This window comes from Solanum pennellii, chromosome 11, assembly GCF_001406875.1.
Source record: "Solanum pennellii chromosome 11, SPENNV200".
NCBI lineage: Eukaryota > Viridiplantae > Streptophyta > Magnoliopsida > Solanales > Solanaceae > Solanum > Solanum pennellii.
In genome coordinates, this window is record NC_028647.1 from 20424136 (window position 1) to 20444230 (window position 20095).

The window sequence follows — 20095 nt, forward strand, 5'->3', positions numbered from 1 at the left end:
TTCTACGTGTCGGTTCGTGACACCCGGTCCCCTAATTCTACGTGTCGGTTCGTGACACCCGGTCCCCCTAATTCTACGTGTCGGTTCGTGACACCCGCTCCCCTAATTCTACGTGTCGGTTCGTGACACCCGGTCCCCCTAATACTACGTGTCGGTTCGTGACACCCGCTCCACTAATCTCATTCTATTAATTCATCAATCCTTCTTTTATACCAAGGCATCATCAACCCCATTACTTTAGTTCATCAAGCCTTCTTTTATACCAAGGCATCATCAATCTCATTAACAAAGTAGATTAGGGTTTTTCAAGATTTGGGATTCAATAGCTTCATCATGCTTATTTTATCACAATTATATAATCACATTCATACAAGCATACAATTAAGCATATAGAAGACTTTACAATACTACCCAACACATATCATTCGCTATTAAGAGTTTACTACGAATAGCATAAACCATAACCTACCTCCACCGAAGATTTCGTGATCAAGCAAGCAAATCCTCAAAATCTTTGCTATCCTCTTCGTTTCCCTCTTCTCTCGATCGTTCTCCCTCTCTTGTTCTTTCTATTTTTCTTATTCCAAAACCCTCTTTCTTTTACCCTAATTAGTATATAATTAAGTATAAAAGATGAATAAAATAACCCACTTTTTATTTTAAGGTTGTCTCCTTTAACCCCCAAGTAATTGAATTATTAATATTAATCCACTAACTTTATAATTATAAGCATGAAAAGTCCAAAACGCCCCTTTAAAAACTTAACAGAATTTCCGACCCGAGTGAGCTTACGGAGCCTGTGACGGTCCGTCACGACTGTGACGGTCCGTCCTGCAGGTCCGTCACAAAGCTCAGAGACTTGATTTTAGTAAAAGTTCTGTGACGGCCCGTCATGCCTGCGACGGTCCGTCCTGCCATTTCGTCGCGAAGTTCAGAGAGTCGATTTCAGTACCCAATTTTCAGAATTCTAAGTGTTTTGGAACGAGACCCCCTCGACGGCCCGTCGTGCCCATGACGGTCCGTCGTGGGTTCCGTTGACTCCGACAGTTTTTCAAGAAATAAAATCTGCTGCTCAAAACGACTAAACAGGTCGTTACAGGTTGTTGTTATTGTGGTTGTTAGATGACTTAGGTTGTTTTTACTTTGATCTCGCCGGCAAAAATGGAGACGACGCAATGGCTCATCGATTTCTTTAGCATCGACGAGATTTTCTACCTTGTTTCGATCAGTTTGTATTGTTATCCATGCCGGAAAATCAGAAATGTTATATTGGGTTTTACAATTGGATTCTAATGGGTTTTATGACGCCGACTTGGTGGTGAAATAGTGAAAATAGGGAGGATTAGAAATGTCCATAATAAATTAAAATGGCACTAGCGGGGAGTGAAGTAGTTTCATGGCTTCATCAGATTATTGGATTGTAAAAAAAATTGAAGAAGAAAAAAAATGGTGATATGGAGATGGTGGAGTTTTGACAGTGATGGTGGGTTAGGAAAGGTGTACAAAAATAATTATTTTATTTTATTTGATAAAATACAATTTTTTATATTTGTCCTTTATTTAATATTTTTACTAATACTTAAAAAATTATTATGAAGAAAATTATAACTTGACATTAGTATATATGACATTGATATGACATGGATATAACATGTCATCTATGTAAGGGAAAGTGATACACATGGTGGATTTAATAATCTCATTTTGATTAAGTTCAGGAGTCCAGATATCAAAAAGCTAAGTAGAAGAGTTCATAATACAGTCTGATACAAATACGAGGGCCCACCAGATTATTCTGTCAAAATAAAATTTCTTCTTTTTCTTTCTACTTAAGTGGTAAAATTAACTACAACTTCAGATTTAGGAAGGGTCAGCGTTAGCACCATGGAGCTCAAATCCAATTGGAGGGGCAGTTCGATCCGTTCATCAAATTTCATATACTGCAAAGAAGTTCTTTTACATCTTTACCATTCTCACTTCTAAGGTCCGTCCTTAATCAAATTTTGACTTTTAATGCATTATTAAGAAAATAATAATTATATAGCAAGTTTATTATTTTATCATTATTAATTGATAAAATTTCCTATGTATTATTGACTATGCATATTTCTAAGGCATTAATTGTTAATAAATTGAGTATAATTAAAAAAAAGATTGCCCTTATTTGATTTGTCAAAGATGACAAGTAAAAAAGTAAATTAAATTAGAAAATTTTTGACAAGTAACAAAACGAAGTATCTTATAACGACTTTGATTAAATGAGATTTATAATCTTGACTAAATCAAAATAAACCAATGCTCTAAAATTTCTATTTATTGCTATGGGTTTAACTCCAGTTTCTTTCTCTTGAATAGGAAAATATGAGTTTGTTATATCAACGTTCCATCAAAACTAGAGTTGGTTATTTTGATGGGGAAAAAAAATACTCAAAAAGCGTGCAAATGATCTTCTAAAAGAAAATAAATCACAACCGTTGAAATCTCTGAGGATGCTTACCACTTTGTCAAGTCCAGCTGGTTCTGAAAGGATTGTAACCCTACACTGAGTTTAAGAAATAAGAACGATAAAAGGCCTACACTGTGACGCGAATGCAATCTCAACAGAGGCACTTTTCAAATTGCATACTATTTACAATATTCTCAGACAGACGAATTGGAAGTCAAGCATAATGTTGTTCTGATTTACTAGACTGTACAATAAGTAAAAGCATTTACACGATGCTTAATTCATAACCAACACAGCAGAGGCATCTTCAAAGAACCTTCAGAACCATTTTGCCTGTCTTGTGAACCCCTTTAGCAGCAAGTCTAATAACAGATCGGCTCTTGTACAACCTGCAGAAACAACAGGCTTAGTCACAAAAATGTCAAGCCCTTCAAAACATTGTTCAAGTCAGATATAGTACAGATATTGAGATCAAAAGAACAAAATCTGCACTAAATTATCTCTTTAAAGATAAATAGAATCTGTTTACAAATTGGTCCACTATTTTAAGCCTCAACTGTGAAAGCTAAACGTTATCAGATGCACATAATTTCACCCAAACTTGTCTATTTTACACAAGGATCTAAAACACCACAGAAATTTCACAAATTACATCACATATTTCAATTGAAATTTATTCTGTGCAAGTCACCAATGTTCCAGTGCAAATACCAAAATTTCTAAAAACAAATAATATCAGAAATATGTACAAATTAAAATGGAGAAATATGGTCAGTAACATTCATAAACCCGACCCAAACTTATTCGGGACGGACTACTGAGGTATTGTTATGTCTTCTAAGATGGGAAACATACGAAATCAAGAAATGATAAATGAGTGCTCACCCCACAACTGCAAGTCCCCAAGTGGAAAGGACGTAGAACATTTGCGCGGCATGCCAAATGTTGAACAATGTTTCTACTTTACCAATGCCAAACTTATTCGGGACGGACTACTGAGGTATTGTTATGTCTTCTAATATAGGAAACATACGAAATCAAGAAATAATAAATGAGTGCTCACCCCACAACTGCAAGTCCCCAAGTCGAAAGGACGTAGAACATTTGCGCGGCATGCCAAATGTTGAACAATGTTTCTACTTTACCAATGCCTTCGAATGCTTTTGCCAAGGCTGTAAGTCAAGTTGAAAACCACACAATAAGATGATGCTCAAGTAAAGAATAACGATACAACGGAAAATAAGAAGGTCAAGGAACGATCAATCAATCAACCAATTGATCTCCTCTAACAATCTTTCAATCAACTGATCTCTAACAATTGCTCAACTAATCCAATCTCTCATCGAATCTTTTTCTAATTCTAACGTGGATTGTCACTCGACTTATGGTAATATCCCATAAAAGTCACGTAAGTTTGTTTTGCGACAACAAAGTCACTCAAATTATTGGAATATCCCATCAGAGACACGTAAATTCTTTTCCAGACAATAAAGTCACTCAACTTGCGGGAATATCCTACCAAAGTCACTTTTATTCTTTTTAGGACAACAAAGTCACCCAACTATTGCCTTTTGTCTTGGAAAAGATAACACATATTTAACATATCATATCATATTAAAATTTTACTTTTAAATAATAAAACTTAATTAACCCATGACTCTACCAATCTTTTTTTTGTTTTGATGACAAGGGAAACCCGCAAACGCTACCTTTTAGGTGCACAGGGTAAAAAACCCGCTCAATGTGCAATAGCTCGCCAACCACACAGGAGAGGGTAACCGGCACTAGGCAAGTCAGGAATGACGAGCTCAACCCTGACGGCAAGCCCCTTGCTCTTGCTGGCAACGGTCTTCGAACTTGAGACCTCCAAAACATAGAAGTCTCAAGCCCAAACCACTAGGCCACCCCGAAAGGTGCATGACTCTACCCATCCCAACCTAAAAAGGTTAAAAAGGGTTACTTTAAAAGTTCCTTAGCTTATTCGCCCCTAATGTAGTACCCATGAATCATGATATCATTGAGCTTTTTCTACAATGTCACCGACCACGAAAATTGTTGGTATTCCTCTCCGAGATATTACAAGTCACTTGAAGAGCAAAATAGACATTACCATATGATGATACAATGATTCGTAAAATATAATTCCAGGATATGACTAACATATCTAAATTCTATTGCATATGTAGTTGGTTAATCGTTATTTATCATTTACGTAAATTCTGTATTTTAAGCAGAATGGAATATGAAGACAAATTTAAAATCTTTCACTTACAGCTATTAGTGCTCTCCTAGAATTGAATATATGAATCAACAACTTCTAATGATACTATGTTTATTTAATGTTCACCTTGAGCAAAGAACAATTATCCCCAAATAAGAGTAACTAGGTTGTCCGATATTGACAAAATGCTTTGAACTTTAGTCCACTTTTGATTGGTAACCATAAACATATCTTTTAAATTGATAGCTATTCAATTTCACAATCAAGAGTAAATGAGTGCTACATAAAGAGGTTTCAAGGTCCACACAATATGTTTAAAATAAAACAATGATGTGTTATTAAGTTTTATTTGAGAAAAAAAAGGTTTAAATATAATATGGTTTGAACGTGTCCTGTATTTTTTTGAGTAAAAAAATGCAAAAAATGGGTGACATTGTTGTCCTAAAAAACCAAAGTGACTTTGATAATATATCCCCATAAATTGGGTGACTTTATTGTCCTAAAAAGAACAAAAACTGATTTTGATGGAATATACTAACAAGTTGAGCGATTATCTAAGGAATCAACTCAAATGGTGCACTTTTTCCGCCAATCATCTAAAGAAAGACTACCAGAAGTAGTAACCCATCACTTGATCATTCGTTCCTAACCAGGATTTGGCTAGATCCTGTATTACATAATGAAAAAGCTCCCCATCATAAAAAAGAAATGTACATGCCTATACATGTAAATATCCATTATCCAAGAGGGAAACATGAAAAAGAAAATGTAGAAGTGAATTTTGCAGCGGACTCTGGATGCTTTTATTGTAATTATGCTACAAGAACGAAGATTTTCAGAAAGAATAGGATAGAACAATCAGTAACTTACTCTTTTGCAGTTCTTCAGGAGACATCTTCTGCAATTGCAATACACAAACAGTCAAAAGATTGACATGACTCAAACATAACTTGAAGGGAAAATACACGTTTAGTCCATGAGTGATTCTTGTTTCAATCCCTGTGTAATTTTACCAAGCACATTTAGCTTTTAGTTAAACTTTATGCGCAGTTTCAATCCAATCATAGATGGAAAATAAACGGAAGTTAGATAGCTCCCACTCTGATTTTGCCTGAAGGTATTATGGCACAGCATTTCTTACAACCCGTGCACATACAACTACTTTTCCACTAGCTTGTTCTTGATTCAAGTTCAAATCTGCTATCTGAAGTAACTATTCCCAGTAAATTAACAGCAATAAAGGTTCACCAACAGCCCTACTAACTTGAAGAGACAAAATAATGAGGACAGGAGTGCGAAGAGAGTGTGACTAACAGAAGTGGTAATAAAAGTTGGTAGCAGTGGTGAAGTCCCAGCCCATCTAGGAGGATCATCCAGAAACCTGGTGGATATCAACTATATTACCTAGACAATCAATTAACAGTTGTTGCAGTTCAAAAGACATGCTCTTAAACACTATCCATCAGTTTAGAGTTGTTCGTTTATAAAGTCTACAAATTCATTCCCACTAATTCCAACATCAGCAACCAACCAATCTACATGGAAGATAAAGGGGTGGGGTCGTGTGGAGAGAAAGCTACCAGAGACACAAAGACAGGAATGGGAGATATTTAACATCTGTTATTCTCATTTCGATTGTGAAAATAGGCTTTTACATCGTCTCAATCCTTGGCCTTGTGCGTGGGAACTTGGTACATTATTTCCAAACATCTGTTGTTCTATCAATGATGGGATTAAAACCACACAATTGGTTAGGTTGTAGGTTAAATGTGCTTCATCAATGAACATAGGGACGAAACCCAGAATAAAACAATAATTCAAGGACTAATTGTTAACATCCCTAATTGAAATATGATAAATATGCACAAAACTATCAATTTCCTTGTACCTGAGACTTCGAATTGGATACTACGCATCTAGCCATAAAGTAGGCAACTGCATCTACAACATATTCCTCACTAACAATCACATAGTTATCATTATCTATTCCGCTTCTTTCTTCAAGATTGCCAGGGACCATATCCTCAGTCACCCAAACCCACCAACTTGGTTCTTCAAGACTCATGTTCACCAGAAGTTCTGCTGTCTCCGTGTCAACATCTAACAATATTTTGTTAGAGGTAAATCAGAAACTGGCAAAATAAAAGGTAGCAGAACCTAACAACATATTTAAGAATAAGATGACAAGAAACACCATATTTCAAAACTAAAAAATAATGAGAGGCGAAAACCAGTTCCTTGTCAATCAACTACTGAACTCTGGTAAACTTTTACACTCTTTGAGTTTCATTTACATCAACAAAAGGGATGAGACATATAGAAGATTAAGAGAAGTCCTGAAAAACGAATTAGTTAAAAGCCCTATGACTCGACCCAATTCAAAGGAATGACTATATTCCTGAATCTCTTCTATAATACACCGGATACCTACTACCTCCCAAACCATAGGTAGTGGCCCAAACCATAGGTAGTGGAGTAACTCTGCACACTAAACATCTTTAAAAAATAAGATGTCATCCATAAAATGGATGTGATATTGCAAAAGCAAAAAAAAAAGAAAAAAGAAAGACACAGAAATCAGAATAACGAACCAGTTGCCTCCTTGAAAGGAAATTGACAGTCATACTCATTCCCATCAACAGATTTCCGATTCAGTGTTTCCAGCTGTTTCAAAAAGCTTCCGGATTCCACAGCGGCTAAGAGACGTTCATGAAGCTTCCCAAAATAAAAATCAAAACACAAAAAATATTAAAATTAAAAATAAATAAATAAGAGATTTTCACTTATAACACAATCCAAATGTTGAGAACATTTCCCTACTCACATAAATACATTTATATATTTATATGTCCACATACATAAAATAAAAATATCAATTGGCTGTACAGAATAGAAGGGAACATACATCAGGTGGACAATTTTGAAGTAAGGAAGGAGATTGTGACATGCTCTGAAGAAGCATAAGATTTTTTTCAAGCAACCGTTTGAGCCGTTCGTTTTCAGACCTCAAAGATCTCAATCCATCTTCTTCACAACTATGAGATACATCAAACGACGTCGTATCAGTATGACTGTGGGTATGGTGATGACAGCGTTCCACCGCCGACCATGCTACATCGGCCACCTCCAACACCGTCTTCGCCACCTCAATTGCATTGTGTCCCTTCATAGAAACCCTAAATTGAATTATTATTTTGTGAAAGAAAGTTGACTTCTTTTCCTTTCTGAGCAATAAAATGGATGGAATTTGACTAATCCAATCAATACATTATAAGTATTATTATTAATATTAAAAAAAAATAAGACAAAACAGTTCATTATCTTTAGATTTGTGCTTAAACTAATCCTATTGTTTGTAAGGAAATCATTTGTAGTCCATATACTTTTAAAACTAGTACATATTTAGTTCCAATTCTAACGGCCGTAATTGTTTTAACAAAGACAACTAATATGCACCTGACTTCAAGTCAAAGCAAACAAACTTCTTTCCCTCAAAAAAAAGATGTACTTAAGATTTTTTTCGAAAAAATATATTCAAACAACTAAATATTATTTACAAAAAAATAATAATACGAATTTATCTTTAATTTTAACTTCAAAAATTTTAAATTAAGTCAAAAAGTATGTAGCTCATATATATGATTTAGAGCTTGTTTGAATTGAATTAAGAAAAATAACTTTTTAAGGCGTTGAAACTTTTAAAAATAAGTAGTTATGTGCTTGAATAAAATAATTGCAGTTGAAAAAAGTTATTGATGTGTTTGATAAATAGGTATTGGCTAACACTTTTTTTAATTAAAATGTCTGAAATACCCCTAAAATTGTTAACATTATAAAAAAATGGATTAAGTTAAGGTTTTTATTTCTAAGAAAAAAAACTAAAACAAAATTAATTTAGAATTTAAATCAATTTGAATAACTTATTATTTAAGCTAATTTTTTATGCACAACTTCTTTTAAATTTTAAAGATATATAATTTGAATAGATTTATAAAAGATTTAAGATTTATTTATTAATTCATCCGCGAGTAATAATATTTGCCTATCATTCACATATTTCTTTATCACCATATATTAGCTCTAAAAGAGGAATGTAACTTTATTATTTAAGTTAATTTTATATGCACAATTTAAGAAAAGACATAAAATGACACCTGAAGTTATTCCGAATTTTTAAAAACACACCTTAACTATGCGACATCCTATTACCCCCCCCCCCTAAACAATTCCGAAAATATATTATTACATTATTTTTTGATCAATTCCAGATTTTAAATGGCAAGTGTTATCACACACCAATCATTGTCTGACACGTGTTAATTTAATTTGAAATATATATATTTTTTCATTTTAAGTTTTTCTTTATTTCTCTCCTACTTTTTGACTTATTTTAATTTTATTACTTTAATTTTAATTTTATTTTAATTTTCAATTCATCTTCCACCCCTACTTTCAAGCTCCCTCCATTTTCTTTCTTTCTTTCTTCTTCTTCACCTCTCACCCTCACCTAACCCCACCCCCACATCAAGTTGAGCCCCTTCATTTTTTTTTCTCTTTTCTTCTTTTTATTCGGTCAAATTCCTTACTTTCCAGAACTACACAATTTTCTAGACTTTGTTGAGTTATTTTTATCTAAACTAATTATTTTTTAAGAAAGATCAAAATTTTGAAGATATCATCATTTAATTTATCTCATTTTCATATAAATCCAAAACTAGAAATGATAATTTTGATAGCATAAGAATTCTCCAAAAATTGAAAAACATTAATTGAAAATTGAATAAAAAACTAAATAATGCCTACTAATCATCTTGAAATCTAATGAGTTTATCAAATTGTTTGAAATGTAATAAAATATCTAGATAAATTTTATAATTGAAGAGACTTAAAAACTAATAGTAGAATAAAAGAGAGGTGGAGTTGTGGTAAAAAGTGACATTGAAAGTGATAAGTTGATGAAGATGACAATAAATTTTTGAAAAAGAAGGATGAAAGAAAAAGAAAAAATAATAAGGAGAAAAAGTTAAAATAATAATAAAATAAAAAAAATATTATAGCAAAATTCTTGTAAAAATAAAATTATATTCATTTTTTTAGTTTGTTCGCTCTTTAAGAGAGTGTATACACTCTCAATGCCATGTGGACAAAAAATAATGTAATAATATCAGTTCTGTTATAAACATATTTGTATTATAGTGAATGTCTAATTATGTGGAGTTCTTTAGGATATGGTTAGGAATCCTACTTGGAGACCAAGTTAGGTTTCCCTATAAATAAGGGGTTTTTCTTCATTGTAAATAAGATTTGAGGAAGATCGATGAATCTTGAATATAGTTCAACAAGAATAAGAAGTCTTTTCTCTTCTCCCTACTTTTTTCTTCTTCTTGTTTATATAGTTTCATAACACGTTATCAGCACGATTGTTCCATTCTTAAAGAATTATGATAGAAGACGGGAAAAGTGCAAAAGAGATCTTGCATAAGTTATGCAATAAGGTTCTCGTATCTGTAAGGTATGATTTATCTTTACTTTGTTAGTTATAATTATTTATGTGACAGATCTGGAGTTACCATCTGGAGTAAGTATTTAAAGAGCCCTATCGACTTTTCATACGTTTTATTTTAACCGATTGGGAATAGAATTCTTTAAATTATTTTAATAATTAAATAAGCACAATGTAGTGAAAGGTATGTTTTCAATCTTAATATGAGGTATGTGATCTATTAAGTTATATTTATTAACTACTAATGTTGATTAAAATATGTCAATTATCTCAATTTTGTGTGTAATTATAATATACGATCATATTCATGATCATTAAAAGTGATAAAATTACAATTATGTGAAGGCTTGAGGTTGAAGTTCATTGTGGGTAAGACGATAGATTTAAGTTTTACCGCACCAAAAGAATAAGATGGTGGATTTATGTTCAATCGCACCAAGAGGGTAAGACATTGGGTTAAAGTCCTGGTGCACCACGATGAGAAGATATTTGGTTCAAGTTTCATCAATTTATGGTCTAAAACACTCTTACATGGATAAGACATTGAATTTGAATTTTAATGCACAATATTAATGATATAATAATGACTAAAGAAAAACTAATGTGTTTTTGATGAGAAGTCATGAAATTTACTTAATTTTCTCCATTACGTAAAGTGAATATGATAGTAGTGCATAATATGTCTGAAAGAAGAAGTAATTTAATAATGCACATAAATATGGAATGAGGTACTAAAAGTATCATAATTTGATATGCTCATATATTTGTGTTCCATTCATCAAGAATGAGAACTTTTGATAAATGCTAAAAATATAAATCCATTCCCTAAAGGGAATGAGGTGTAAGTCACCATGCTAGGCATGAGAAAGATTGCGACCTTTGGTCAATGATGTGGTATCACCAAGAATGTCTCTAAGAAGACATGTATTATAGAAAAGTTTCATGTTTTATCTTCAGGCTTGTATTGGATAAGAATTAGTGCAATTGAGGCACATTCTATGGTAAATAAGAAGTTTACTAATTCCAATACATTCTTAGTTTGACATGATTGTCTGGGACATCGTTAGTCTATAATGTTTAGACGAATTATGAAAAATTAAAATGGACATCCATGGAAGAAACTAAAAATTCTTTTAAATGGTGAATTTTCTTGTACTACTTGTTAGCAAGGCAAGCTAATTGTGAGACCATCATAAATAAAAGTTGAGATTCAATTTTCGGCGTTCTAAGAACGTATACAGATATTTGTGGACCTAGTCATCCACCTAGTGGATTTTTTAGATATTTAATGGTCCTAACAAATGTTTCTTCTATATGGTCTCATGTGCGCCTATTATTATCTCGCAACTTGATGTTTGCAAAAATGTTGGCACAAATAATATGTTTACATGCACAATTTTCTTTAGATTTGTTCATTCAATGATGGGATCACGACTCACCTAAAGGGTAAAGTAATTGAGAAAAAATAAATCTGAAAATTACTCTTGTTGTAATAAAATTAAAATTTAGTTATATAATAGTAAATCAGAAATTTACTAAAGCAAAAGGCACATGGCGTAGTAAACTTGGAGTTTACGAGTACTAATAATTTTATTAGTTGGCATGAATAATTTAGTCATCCCAAAGATGCGCATACTGAGTAATGGATATACATTGAAAAACTAGAAGATTCTTCTCTCGTGATAAAGTTGATTGGATCAACTAAAGTTGGGACTAAATCCCTAAATTCTGAAAAGTACAAAAGGTGAATTAGGGCCCGTTCACCTATCATGTTATATGATAAAAAGATGCATCAATAAGATAATCACATGTGCGTTTGTTGTCAACTTGTAGTTTGACATTCGCAAAATTGTTTGTGCAAGATAATTGAGCTAAAAGCACAACTTAAAGAATATGAAATCAAGATAAATACATCTTGATAATATTGATAAATATATAAGATAATGTGACATTAAATGTCTCACATAGTGAATCATTGCTTTTGAAAGTAAAATTTCATGTGTTGATCTGAAATATGATATTACATACAAACGTAATTATATGAATCAAACTAATAAGTTATGATCAATTTTTTTGTTAATTGGTTTATGGTCAGGGACAAAATAGTTTTCATCTGATAATTTTGATGTGCAATGTATGATTAATGAATACACTATGATGCACAAAGATATATTCTCCAAAACGACCAAAAGATTGAGATATATGTTAGTTTGTCTAACACAAGGGAGGTATTAGAAGCAACACAAAAGTTGTAAACATAATAGACCAATCAATTCTAAATAAAATAATCTTTGAAAAAGGGGGAGGATCAAAGAATCAAAATGATCATAATAAGGATACAATGTGCTCTTGGAGAAATTACGACATAACACTTTATAAAACCTCATAAGAGGGGTAGCTACCTAAAAATAATGAAGTGATGAGATCTCAATAAGTTATGTCTATTGTGAGCGATACAAAATGGTATATCGTTTACAATATCTTTGATACCATAGCGCGCAATATTGTAAGAAATTACGAGGATATGAATTCTACATCTATTAAAGCATGTTTGAGTAGAAATAATTATCAAGTAAAAAGTGGAATGATGCATCTTGGTAAGAGTAAAGCTTATTTGACTTGCAATCTAGGCACTAGAATATGTCATACATCTAATATTGAATGTTGTCACTTGACAAAATTGATACGAAAATATCCAATGGGTTCAAAATCTAAAGCATATACAAGTTTTTTGAAAAGGTGTGTATCATCCTCATAAGGATTAAATATATTCAGAATGCATAGAGTATATACAAGTATTGTTATGCAAGTTGATAACTATAATTGAAACTCTTGAAGAGTTTTCAAAAGACAATAGATTATTTGCTTAAAGAAGTTAAAGTAAGGAACTTTGAGAAATCTTTGACCCTGAAAGGAAGATTCATAAAAGGAGATAGAAGAAAGCATATTTCGTCAAGGTTTTTAGCACTCATGAGCTCCCAAAAATGGTGATATTAACATGCAAGAGGTTTGTTCAAGTAATATTATTGTTGATTTATTCACCAAGTCTCTATCAACTACAACTTTCAAGAAGATGGTGCACAAGCTTGGAAAAGAAGATTCTAGTGTCTGTTTTGATGTTGTCATTAGGGGGAGTTAATACGCGATGTACTCTTTTTTCCTCACATGGTTTTGTCCCATTGGGTTTTTCTTGTAAGGTTTTTAATGATACATCCATAATGCGTATTATTAGATATGTGTACTCTTTTTCCTTCACTAGATTTTTTCCACTGAGTTTTATCTAGTAAGGTTTTAACGAGGCACATAATCTACCGACATTCAAATGGGAGTGATAAACATATTTGTATTATAGTAAATGTCTAATTATGTGGAGTCCTTTTATGATATGATTAGGAATCTTACTTGGAGACCAAGTTAGGTTTCCCCTATAAATAAAGCGGTTTTCCTTCATCGTAAAAAAGATTTGAGGAAGATTGATGTATCTTGAATATACTTCAACAAGAATAAAAAGTCTTTTCTCTTCTCCATACTTTTTTCTTCTTCTTGTTTATATAGTTTCATAACAAGTTCAGAATTGTTTAGGGGGTTAATATGACACTTGCATAGTTTATATGTCTTTTTGAAAATTCGGTACAACTTTAGGTATCACTTTATGTATTTTCTCTTTTAAATTTTAGGATTTTGGGTTTATGGTTTAGGGTTAGGGCTAGGGTTAAGATTAGTATTAGGGTTATGGTTATGACTAGGGTTATGGTTGGGGTTAGGGTTTTGTAATTTTTTTTTATATTTTTGGATTTAGGGTTTAGGATTTGAGGCATAATATCAATGGTTTAGTGCTTAATGTTTGGGTTTTGGTATTATGGGCTTGGGGTGTAGGGTTTATGGTAAGGTTACATTTAGGGTAATGTTACGGTTAGGGTTAGGGTTAGGGTTTAGGTATTTTTTTTAGGTTTTTGAGTTTGGGGTTAAGGATTTGAGTTTTAATATCTATGGTGTAGTGTTTAATGTTAGGGTTTTGGTATTTTGGACTTTGGGTTTAGGGTTTAGAGTTTGGGGTTAAAGTTAAGATTGGGTTAGGGTTAGGGTTCGTGTTAGGGTAGGGTGTAGGTCTTTTTTAGGTTATTTTTTTGGGGGGTTTAGTCTTTTTGTTTAAAATCTATGGTTTAGTATTTAATGTTTGGGTTTTGGTATTTTGGGTTTGGGGTTCAGGATTAATGGTTTAGGGTTAGGGTTAGGGTTTGGGTTTAGGTTTTTTTAGGTTTTAGGGTTTGTGGTTTAGAATTTGAGGTTTAAAATCTATGATTTAGTGTTTAATGTCTGGGTTTTCGTATTTTGGTGAGTTGGTGTTTTTATTTGGACGTAAGGTTTAAGGGTTAGGATTAGGGTCTGGGTTAGGGTTAGAATTAGGGTCAGGGTGTACGTTTGTTTTTATGTTTTATGATTCATGATTCATGATTTAGCATTTGATGTTTAAAATCTATGGTTTAGTATTTAATGTTTGAGTTTTCGTATTTTTGGCTTAGGGTTTAGGTTAGGGTTAGAATTAAGGTTAGGTCTAGGGTTAGGGTTAAGGTTTGGGGTTTTCTTTAGGTTTCTAGTTTTAGGGTTTAGGATTTGAGGTATAATATCTATGGTTTAGTGTTTATTGTTTTGGTTTTTGTATTTTAAGAATGGGGTTTCTGGTTAATGGTTTAGGTGTAGTGTTAGGGTTAGGGTTAGGGTTTAGCTTTTTTTTAGGTTTTATAGTTTGTGGTTTAGGATTTAAGGTTTAAAATCTATGGTTTACTATTTAATGTTTGAGTTTTCGTATTTAGACTTAGGGTTTTTTTAGGGTTTAAGGGTAGGGTCAAGATTATGGTTAGAGGGTAGGTTTTTTTAGGTTTTATGGTTCAGGGTTTAGCATTTAATTTTTAAAATTTATGGTTTAGTATTTATGTTTGGGTTTTGCTATTTTGGGCTTAGAGTTTTAGGCTTATGGTTTAGGGTTAGGGCAAGGGTTTAGTTTTTTTTATGGTTTAGGGTTTGTGGCTTAGGATTTGAAATTTTAAGTCTATAGTTTAGTGTTTGATATTTGGATTCTCATATTTTAGACTTAGAATTTAGGGTTTAGGGTTAAGGGTTATGGTGTAGTTCTTTTTTTTGGGTTTTATGGTTCTGGGTTTCTCATTTGAGGTTTAAAATCTATGGTTTAGTATTTAATGCTTGGGTTTTGGTATTTTGGGCTTAGGGTTTTGAGTTTATGGTTTAGGGTGGGGGTGTAGATTTTTTTTAGGTTTTATGGTTTAGGGTTTAGCATTTGAGGTTTAAAATATATGGTTTAGTATTTAATGTTTGTGTAGTGGTATTTTGGGCTTAAGGTTTCGGGTTTATGGTTTAAGGTTAGAGTTATGGTTAAAAATAGGGTTAGAGTTGGGGTTTTGGTTTTGTTTAGGTTTTTAGGTTTAGGGTTTAGGATTTGAGGTTTAATATCAATAATTTCGTGTTTAATGTTTTGGTTTTCATATTTTGGGTTTGGGGTTTAGGGTTTATGGTAGGGTTAGGGTTAGGATTAATATTAGAGTTAGGGTTTAGGTGGTTTTTTAGGTTTTAGGGTTTTGGATTAACGATTTGTGTTGTAATATATATTGTTTAGTGTTTAATGTTAGGGTTTTTGTTTTTGGGCTAGGGTTAGAGTTAAGATCGGGTTAGGGTTAGGGTTCGTGTTAGGTATAGGGTTAGGGTTAGGGTTTAGTTTTTTTTTAGATTTTAGGTTTTGGGGTTTAGAATTTTTGATTTAAAATCTACGATTTAGTGCTTAATGTTTGGGTTATGTTATTTTGGTCATGGGGTTTCGAGTAATGGCTTAGGGCTAGGGTTAGGGTTAAGATTAGGGTTAGGGTTTAGGTTTTTTAGGTTTTAGGGTATGTGGTTTAGGATTTAAGGTTTAAAATCTACGGTTTAGTGTTTAATGTATGGGTATCGTATTTTGGACTTAGGATTTTTAGTATAGACTTAGGGTTTAGGGTTAGGGTTAGGATAAGAGTTAAGGTGTAGTTTTTTTTAGGTTTTATGGTTTAGGGTTTAGTATTTGATGTTTAAAATCTATGATTTAGTATTTAATGTTTGGGTTTTTGTATTTTGGGCTTAGGATTTTGGGTTTATGGTTTAGGGTTAGGGCTAGGGTTATGGTTAGCGTTAGGGTTAAGGTTATGGTTATGGTTAGGGTTAGGGTTAGGTTTTTTTTTTTTTTAAGTTTTTGGGTTTAGGATTTAAGTCATAATATCAATGGTTTAGTGTTTAATTTTTGGGGTTTATGTATCAACCCTAAAAATGGATATGCTAAGTTATGCTTAATGTGTCTAGAATGCCAACGATTCGACCGGGTTCACACGGATTGATGAGCGTAGAACCAAACCTCGGAACCCTTTCTACATCCAAGCCAACTAACTTGGGGAGTTAGTTGAGCTAGGAAAGGTTGGGTCCAACCATGTAGGGCTTTCAAATACGAAGATTTACTCGGAGGAGTCTTTACCGGACTTAAAAAGAGGAAATCTTAGGTTTGGAGGGTCTAGGGGTAAAATGGTCTTTTTCCAGGATAAGGTAGTATAGTAGTTACCCTAAATATATAATTAATTATTTAATTAATAAGGTGGAGGGGAATTTGGGGAGAGAGGTCCGAAATTGGATTCTTGAAGTGAAGTCTTGCTCCACCCGGGTTCGAACTAAGGTGGAACCAATGAATTAAATTGTTTTTAATTTAATTTGGTAATTAATGTAATTAATTTATATTTATTAATTATTATCTGATTTAAAATAAAAGGAAATCAGATTTTAAATAATTAAATATATCCTATTTGACTAAGTCCTAAACTAGACTCCTAATCCTAAGAAAACTCTTCTCTCCCACGCTCATCTCTCTCTCACGTCTCTATCACTCTCACTCACATTTTTCTCTGCCAAATAACGTACAAAAATAGTAAGAAAACCAAAGTTATTCACACTTGAAGAACTCACAACGAAAATTATAAACAAACAACTAATCAAACACGTTAGGCAAAGAGAGGGTTTTTCCGTCAAGTAGTTATTGATGCTCTTGAATTTGGACGTGTGTTTAGAGGGGTTCTTTGGGCAGAAAGTCGAGGTTTGAACGTCAAAAAGGTATGTGTTCTCTTCTCTCTTGTCCCCTTTCCCAAGAGACTCCCTAAGGTTCAGACGAATCTATTCCAAAAACTAGGATTGTTCCCATTGCATGTCCCCGTCACTAGCTCCCATTGAATCATAGGTTAGTTATGTTTGCTGGTAGAAAACAAGGGATGAAACGTGTTCTCGTGATGATTATGTGTTTATATGTATGTTTGGAATTATGTGACTTATGTTGATGTTTCTGAAAATGTAACTACGTGTTTATGTGTGTGTTGCCGTGGCTATTGTTCATGGTTTAGGACATGAAATGGCATGATAGTTCTTTATATTTCATGTACACATGTTGATGTAAATGTGATTTTCATATGAGTTGAAATGTGGCTGATTTGAGGGATAATCTCTTGTCTAAACGAATCCATGAAAATGCACCTAAAATGTTCTAAACGCACTACGAAATTCCCCTAAGAACTAAGGTGTAACTTGATAAAAGGATGCTGAAAAATTAAAGGAAAATTTCCAGCTTCTAGTGATGAATTCGGTCAACAAAGAGGGTTCAAAATGTTGAAAAAAACAAATTAAAACAAGTGAGGTCATGGAGGATTGAACCCGTGACCTCACCATGTTAAAAACCATGAAAATAAAGAAGTAAAAAGAAATGTGGTGAAGGGGATTCGAACCATGGTATTGGCTGGAAAATGTAGCTTAAAAGAAAAAAATAAGAATTGAGAGGAGTGGGATTCGAACCCACCACCTCTCAATCATATTTAGGAGGAGAATAAAAGAAAAATAAAGGGGGGAGGCGTGTGGGAATCGAACCCACGACCTCTTAGGCAGATTAAGGAGGACAATAAAAGAAAACTAAAGGGGGAGGCTTGTGGGAATCAAACCCACGACCTCGTAGGAAGATTAAGGAGGTGAATAAAAGAAAAATAAAGGGGGAGGCGTGTGGGAATAGAACCCACGACCTTTTAGGCAGATTTAAGGAGGAGAATAAAAGAAAAATATAGGGGGAGGCGTGGGAATCAAATCCACGACCTCTTAGGCAGATTAAGGAGGAGAATAAAAGAAAAATAAAGGGGGAAGCGTGTGGGAATCAAACCCACGACCTCTTAGGCGGATTTAAGGAGGAGAATAAAAGAAAAATAAAGAGAGGTTGTGGGGGTTTGATCTCACAACCTCATAGTCAAGTCGAAATAGACAAGGAGAAATAGATAAAAAAAAATAAAAGGGGATGTGGGCTGTGTGCAAAATAATAAGTATGATGATGCATGTTACTCTCATGGCATGACTTTCCTAATCCAAATTTGGAAAGTTCACTCACTTTCCTAATCCAAATTTGGAAAGCTCACTAACTTTCCTAATCCCAATTTGGCAAGTCCACTGACTTGACTTTCCATAATCATGTTGTTAGGAAAAAGCCGTTCTTAATCATGCATGTCCTTGGTGTGCGCTTTCATATACCCATACTTAGTACAAGTGTTTACTAACACTATACAACTCTAAACTTTTAGGTGCAGGCACATGTGGACGCTAAAGCTACAGGATCAACGTTGTAGTTATCCGGACATTGAGCATTCATCCAGACTTGGTAGGACTTCATGCTTTCGAGGATGCTTGCCCATTTAAATTCTAGATTAGTTGTAGGATTGTGCTAATGGAGTACGTTCCACTAGCATTTCTTTCCCGTTTTTGTTCAGACATTGTATTGGTGTCATTTTGGAAAGTACATCTTTATTGTTATAATAAACTGTTTCTTTCATTTGATGATCTTAATGTTAGATGGTTGGTGGTGAAAAATTACGTATGTAGTAGAATTTTAGTAAGCATGTCAACAACAAAAAGTTTCAAATTCTCCGCTAAAATTAACCTAGATGAAGTAAGAATGACGTATGTAGGCCTCTGCAACCTCTGAGAGGTCAACGATGCCGGTCTCGTCTGGGGTCTAGATTCCGGTCGTGACAGGTTGGTATTATGGGCTTGGGGTTTAGGGTTTATGGTAGGGTTAGGGTAAGGGTAATATTACGGTTAGGGTAAGGGTTAGGGTTTAGGTTGTTTTTTAGGTTTTAGAGTTTGGGTTAAGGATCTGAGTTGTAATATCTATGGTTTAGTGTTTATTGTTAGGGTTTTGGTATTTTGGACTTTGGGTTTAGGGTTTAGAGTTTAGGGTTAAAGTTAAGATTGGGTTAGGGTTAGGGTTCGTGTTAGGGATAAGTTTTAGGTTTTTTTAAGGTTATTTATTTTGGGGTTTAGGATTTTTTTAAAAATCTATGGTTTAGTATTTCATGTTTGGTTTTTGGTATTTTGGGCTTGGGGTTTAGGGTTAATGATTTGCGATTAGGGTTAGGGTTAGGGTTTGAGTTATGGTTAGGGTTTAGTTTTTTAGGTTCTAGGTTTTGTGGTTTATGATTTGAGGTTTAAGATCTATGGTCTAGTGTTTAAAATTTGAGTTTTCGTATTTTGGACTTAGGGTTTAGGGTTCAAGGTTTATGATTAGGGTTTGGGGTAGGGTTAGGATTAGGGTTAGAGTGTAGGTGTTTTTTTTAGGTTTTATGGTTCATGATTTAGCATTTAAGGTTTAAAATCTATGGTTTAGCATTTAATATTTGGGTTTTGGTATTTTCGGCCTAGGGTTGAGGGTTAGGTTAGAATTAAGGTTAGGTTTAGGGTTAAGGTTAAGGTCTTTAGTTTCTAGGTTTAGGGTTTAGGATTTGAGGTTTAATATATATTATTTAGTGCTTAATGTTTTCCTTTTTGTATTTTAAGAATGGGGTTTCGGGTTAATGGTTTAGGTTTAGGGTTAGAG

The 20095-nt window shown here is 33.4% G+C and overlaps 1 protein-coding gene across 2 annotated transcripts; it reads right to left on the reverse strand.

Moving 5' to 3' along the window:
• Positions 1–2579: 2579 nt before the first annotated feature.
• LOC107005102 lies at positions 2580–7918 on the reverse strand. 2 transcript variants are annotated; one of them, XM_015203597.2, is made up of 7 exons: positions 7573–7914; positions 7259–7382; positions 6556–6767; positions 5538–5565; positions 3592–3618; positions 3332–3413; positions 2580–2835 (listed from the first exon to the last, which is right to left on the reverse strand). In XM_015203597.2, the coding sequence occupies exons 1-7, from the start codon at positions 7834–7836 to the stop codon at positions 2754–2756; spliced, it is 819 nt and encodes a 272-aa protein (XP_015059083.1). In that variant the 5' UTR covers positions 7837–7914; the 3' UTR covers positions 2580–2753. The 2 variants fall into 2 exon arrangements, with proteins under 2 accessions (XP_015059083.1, XP_015059082.1); XM_015203596.2 differs by lacking the exon at positions 3332–3413 and having other exon boundaries at positions 3510–3618; positions 7573–7918.
• Between the last annotated feature and the right edge of the window lie 12177 nt (positions 7919–20095).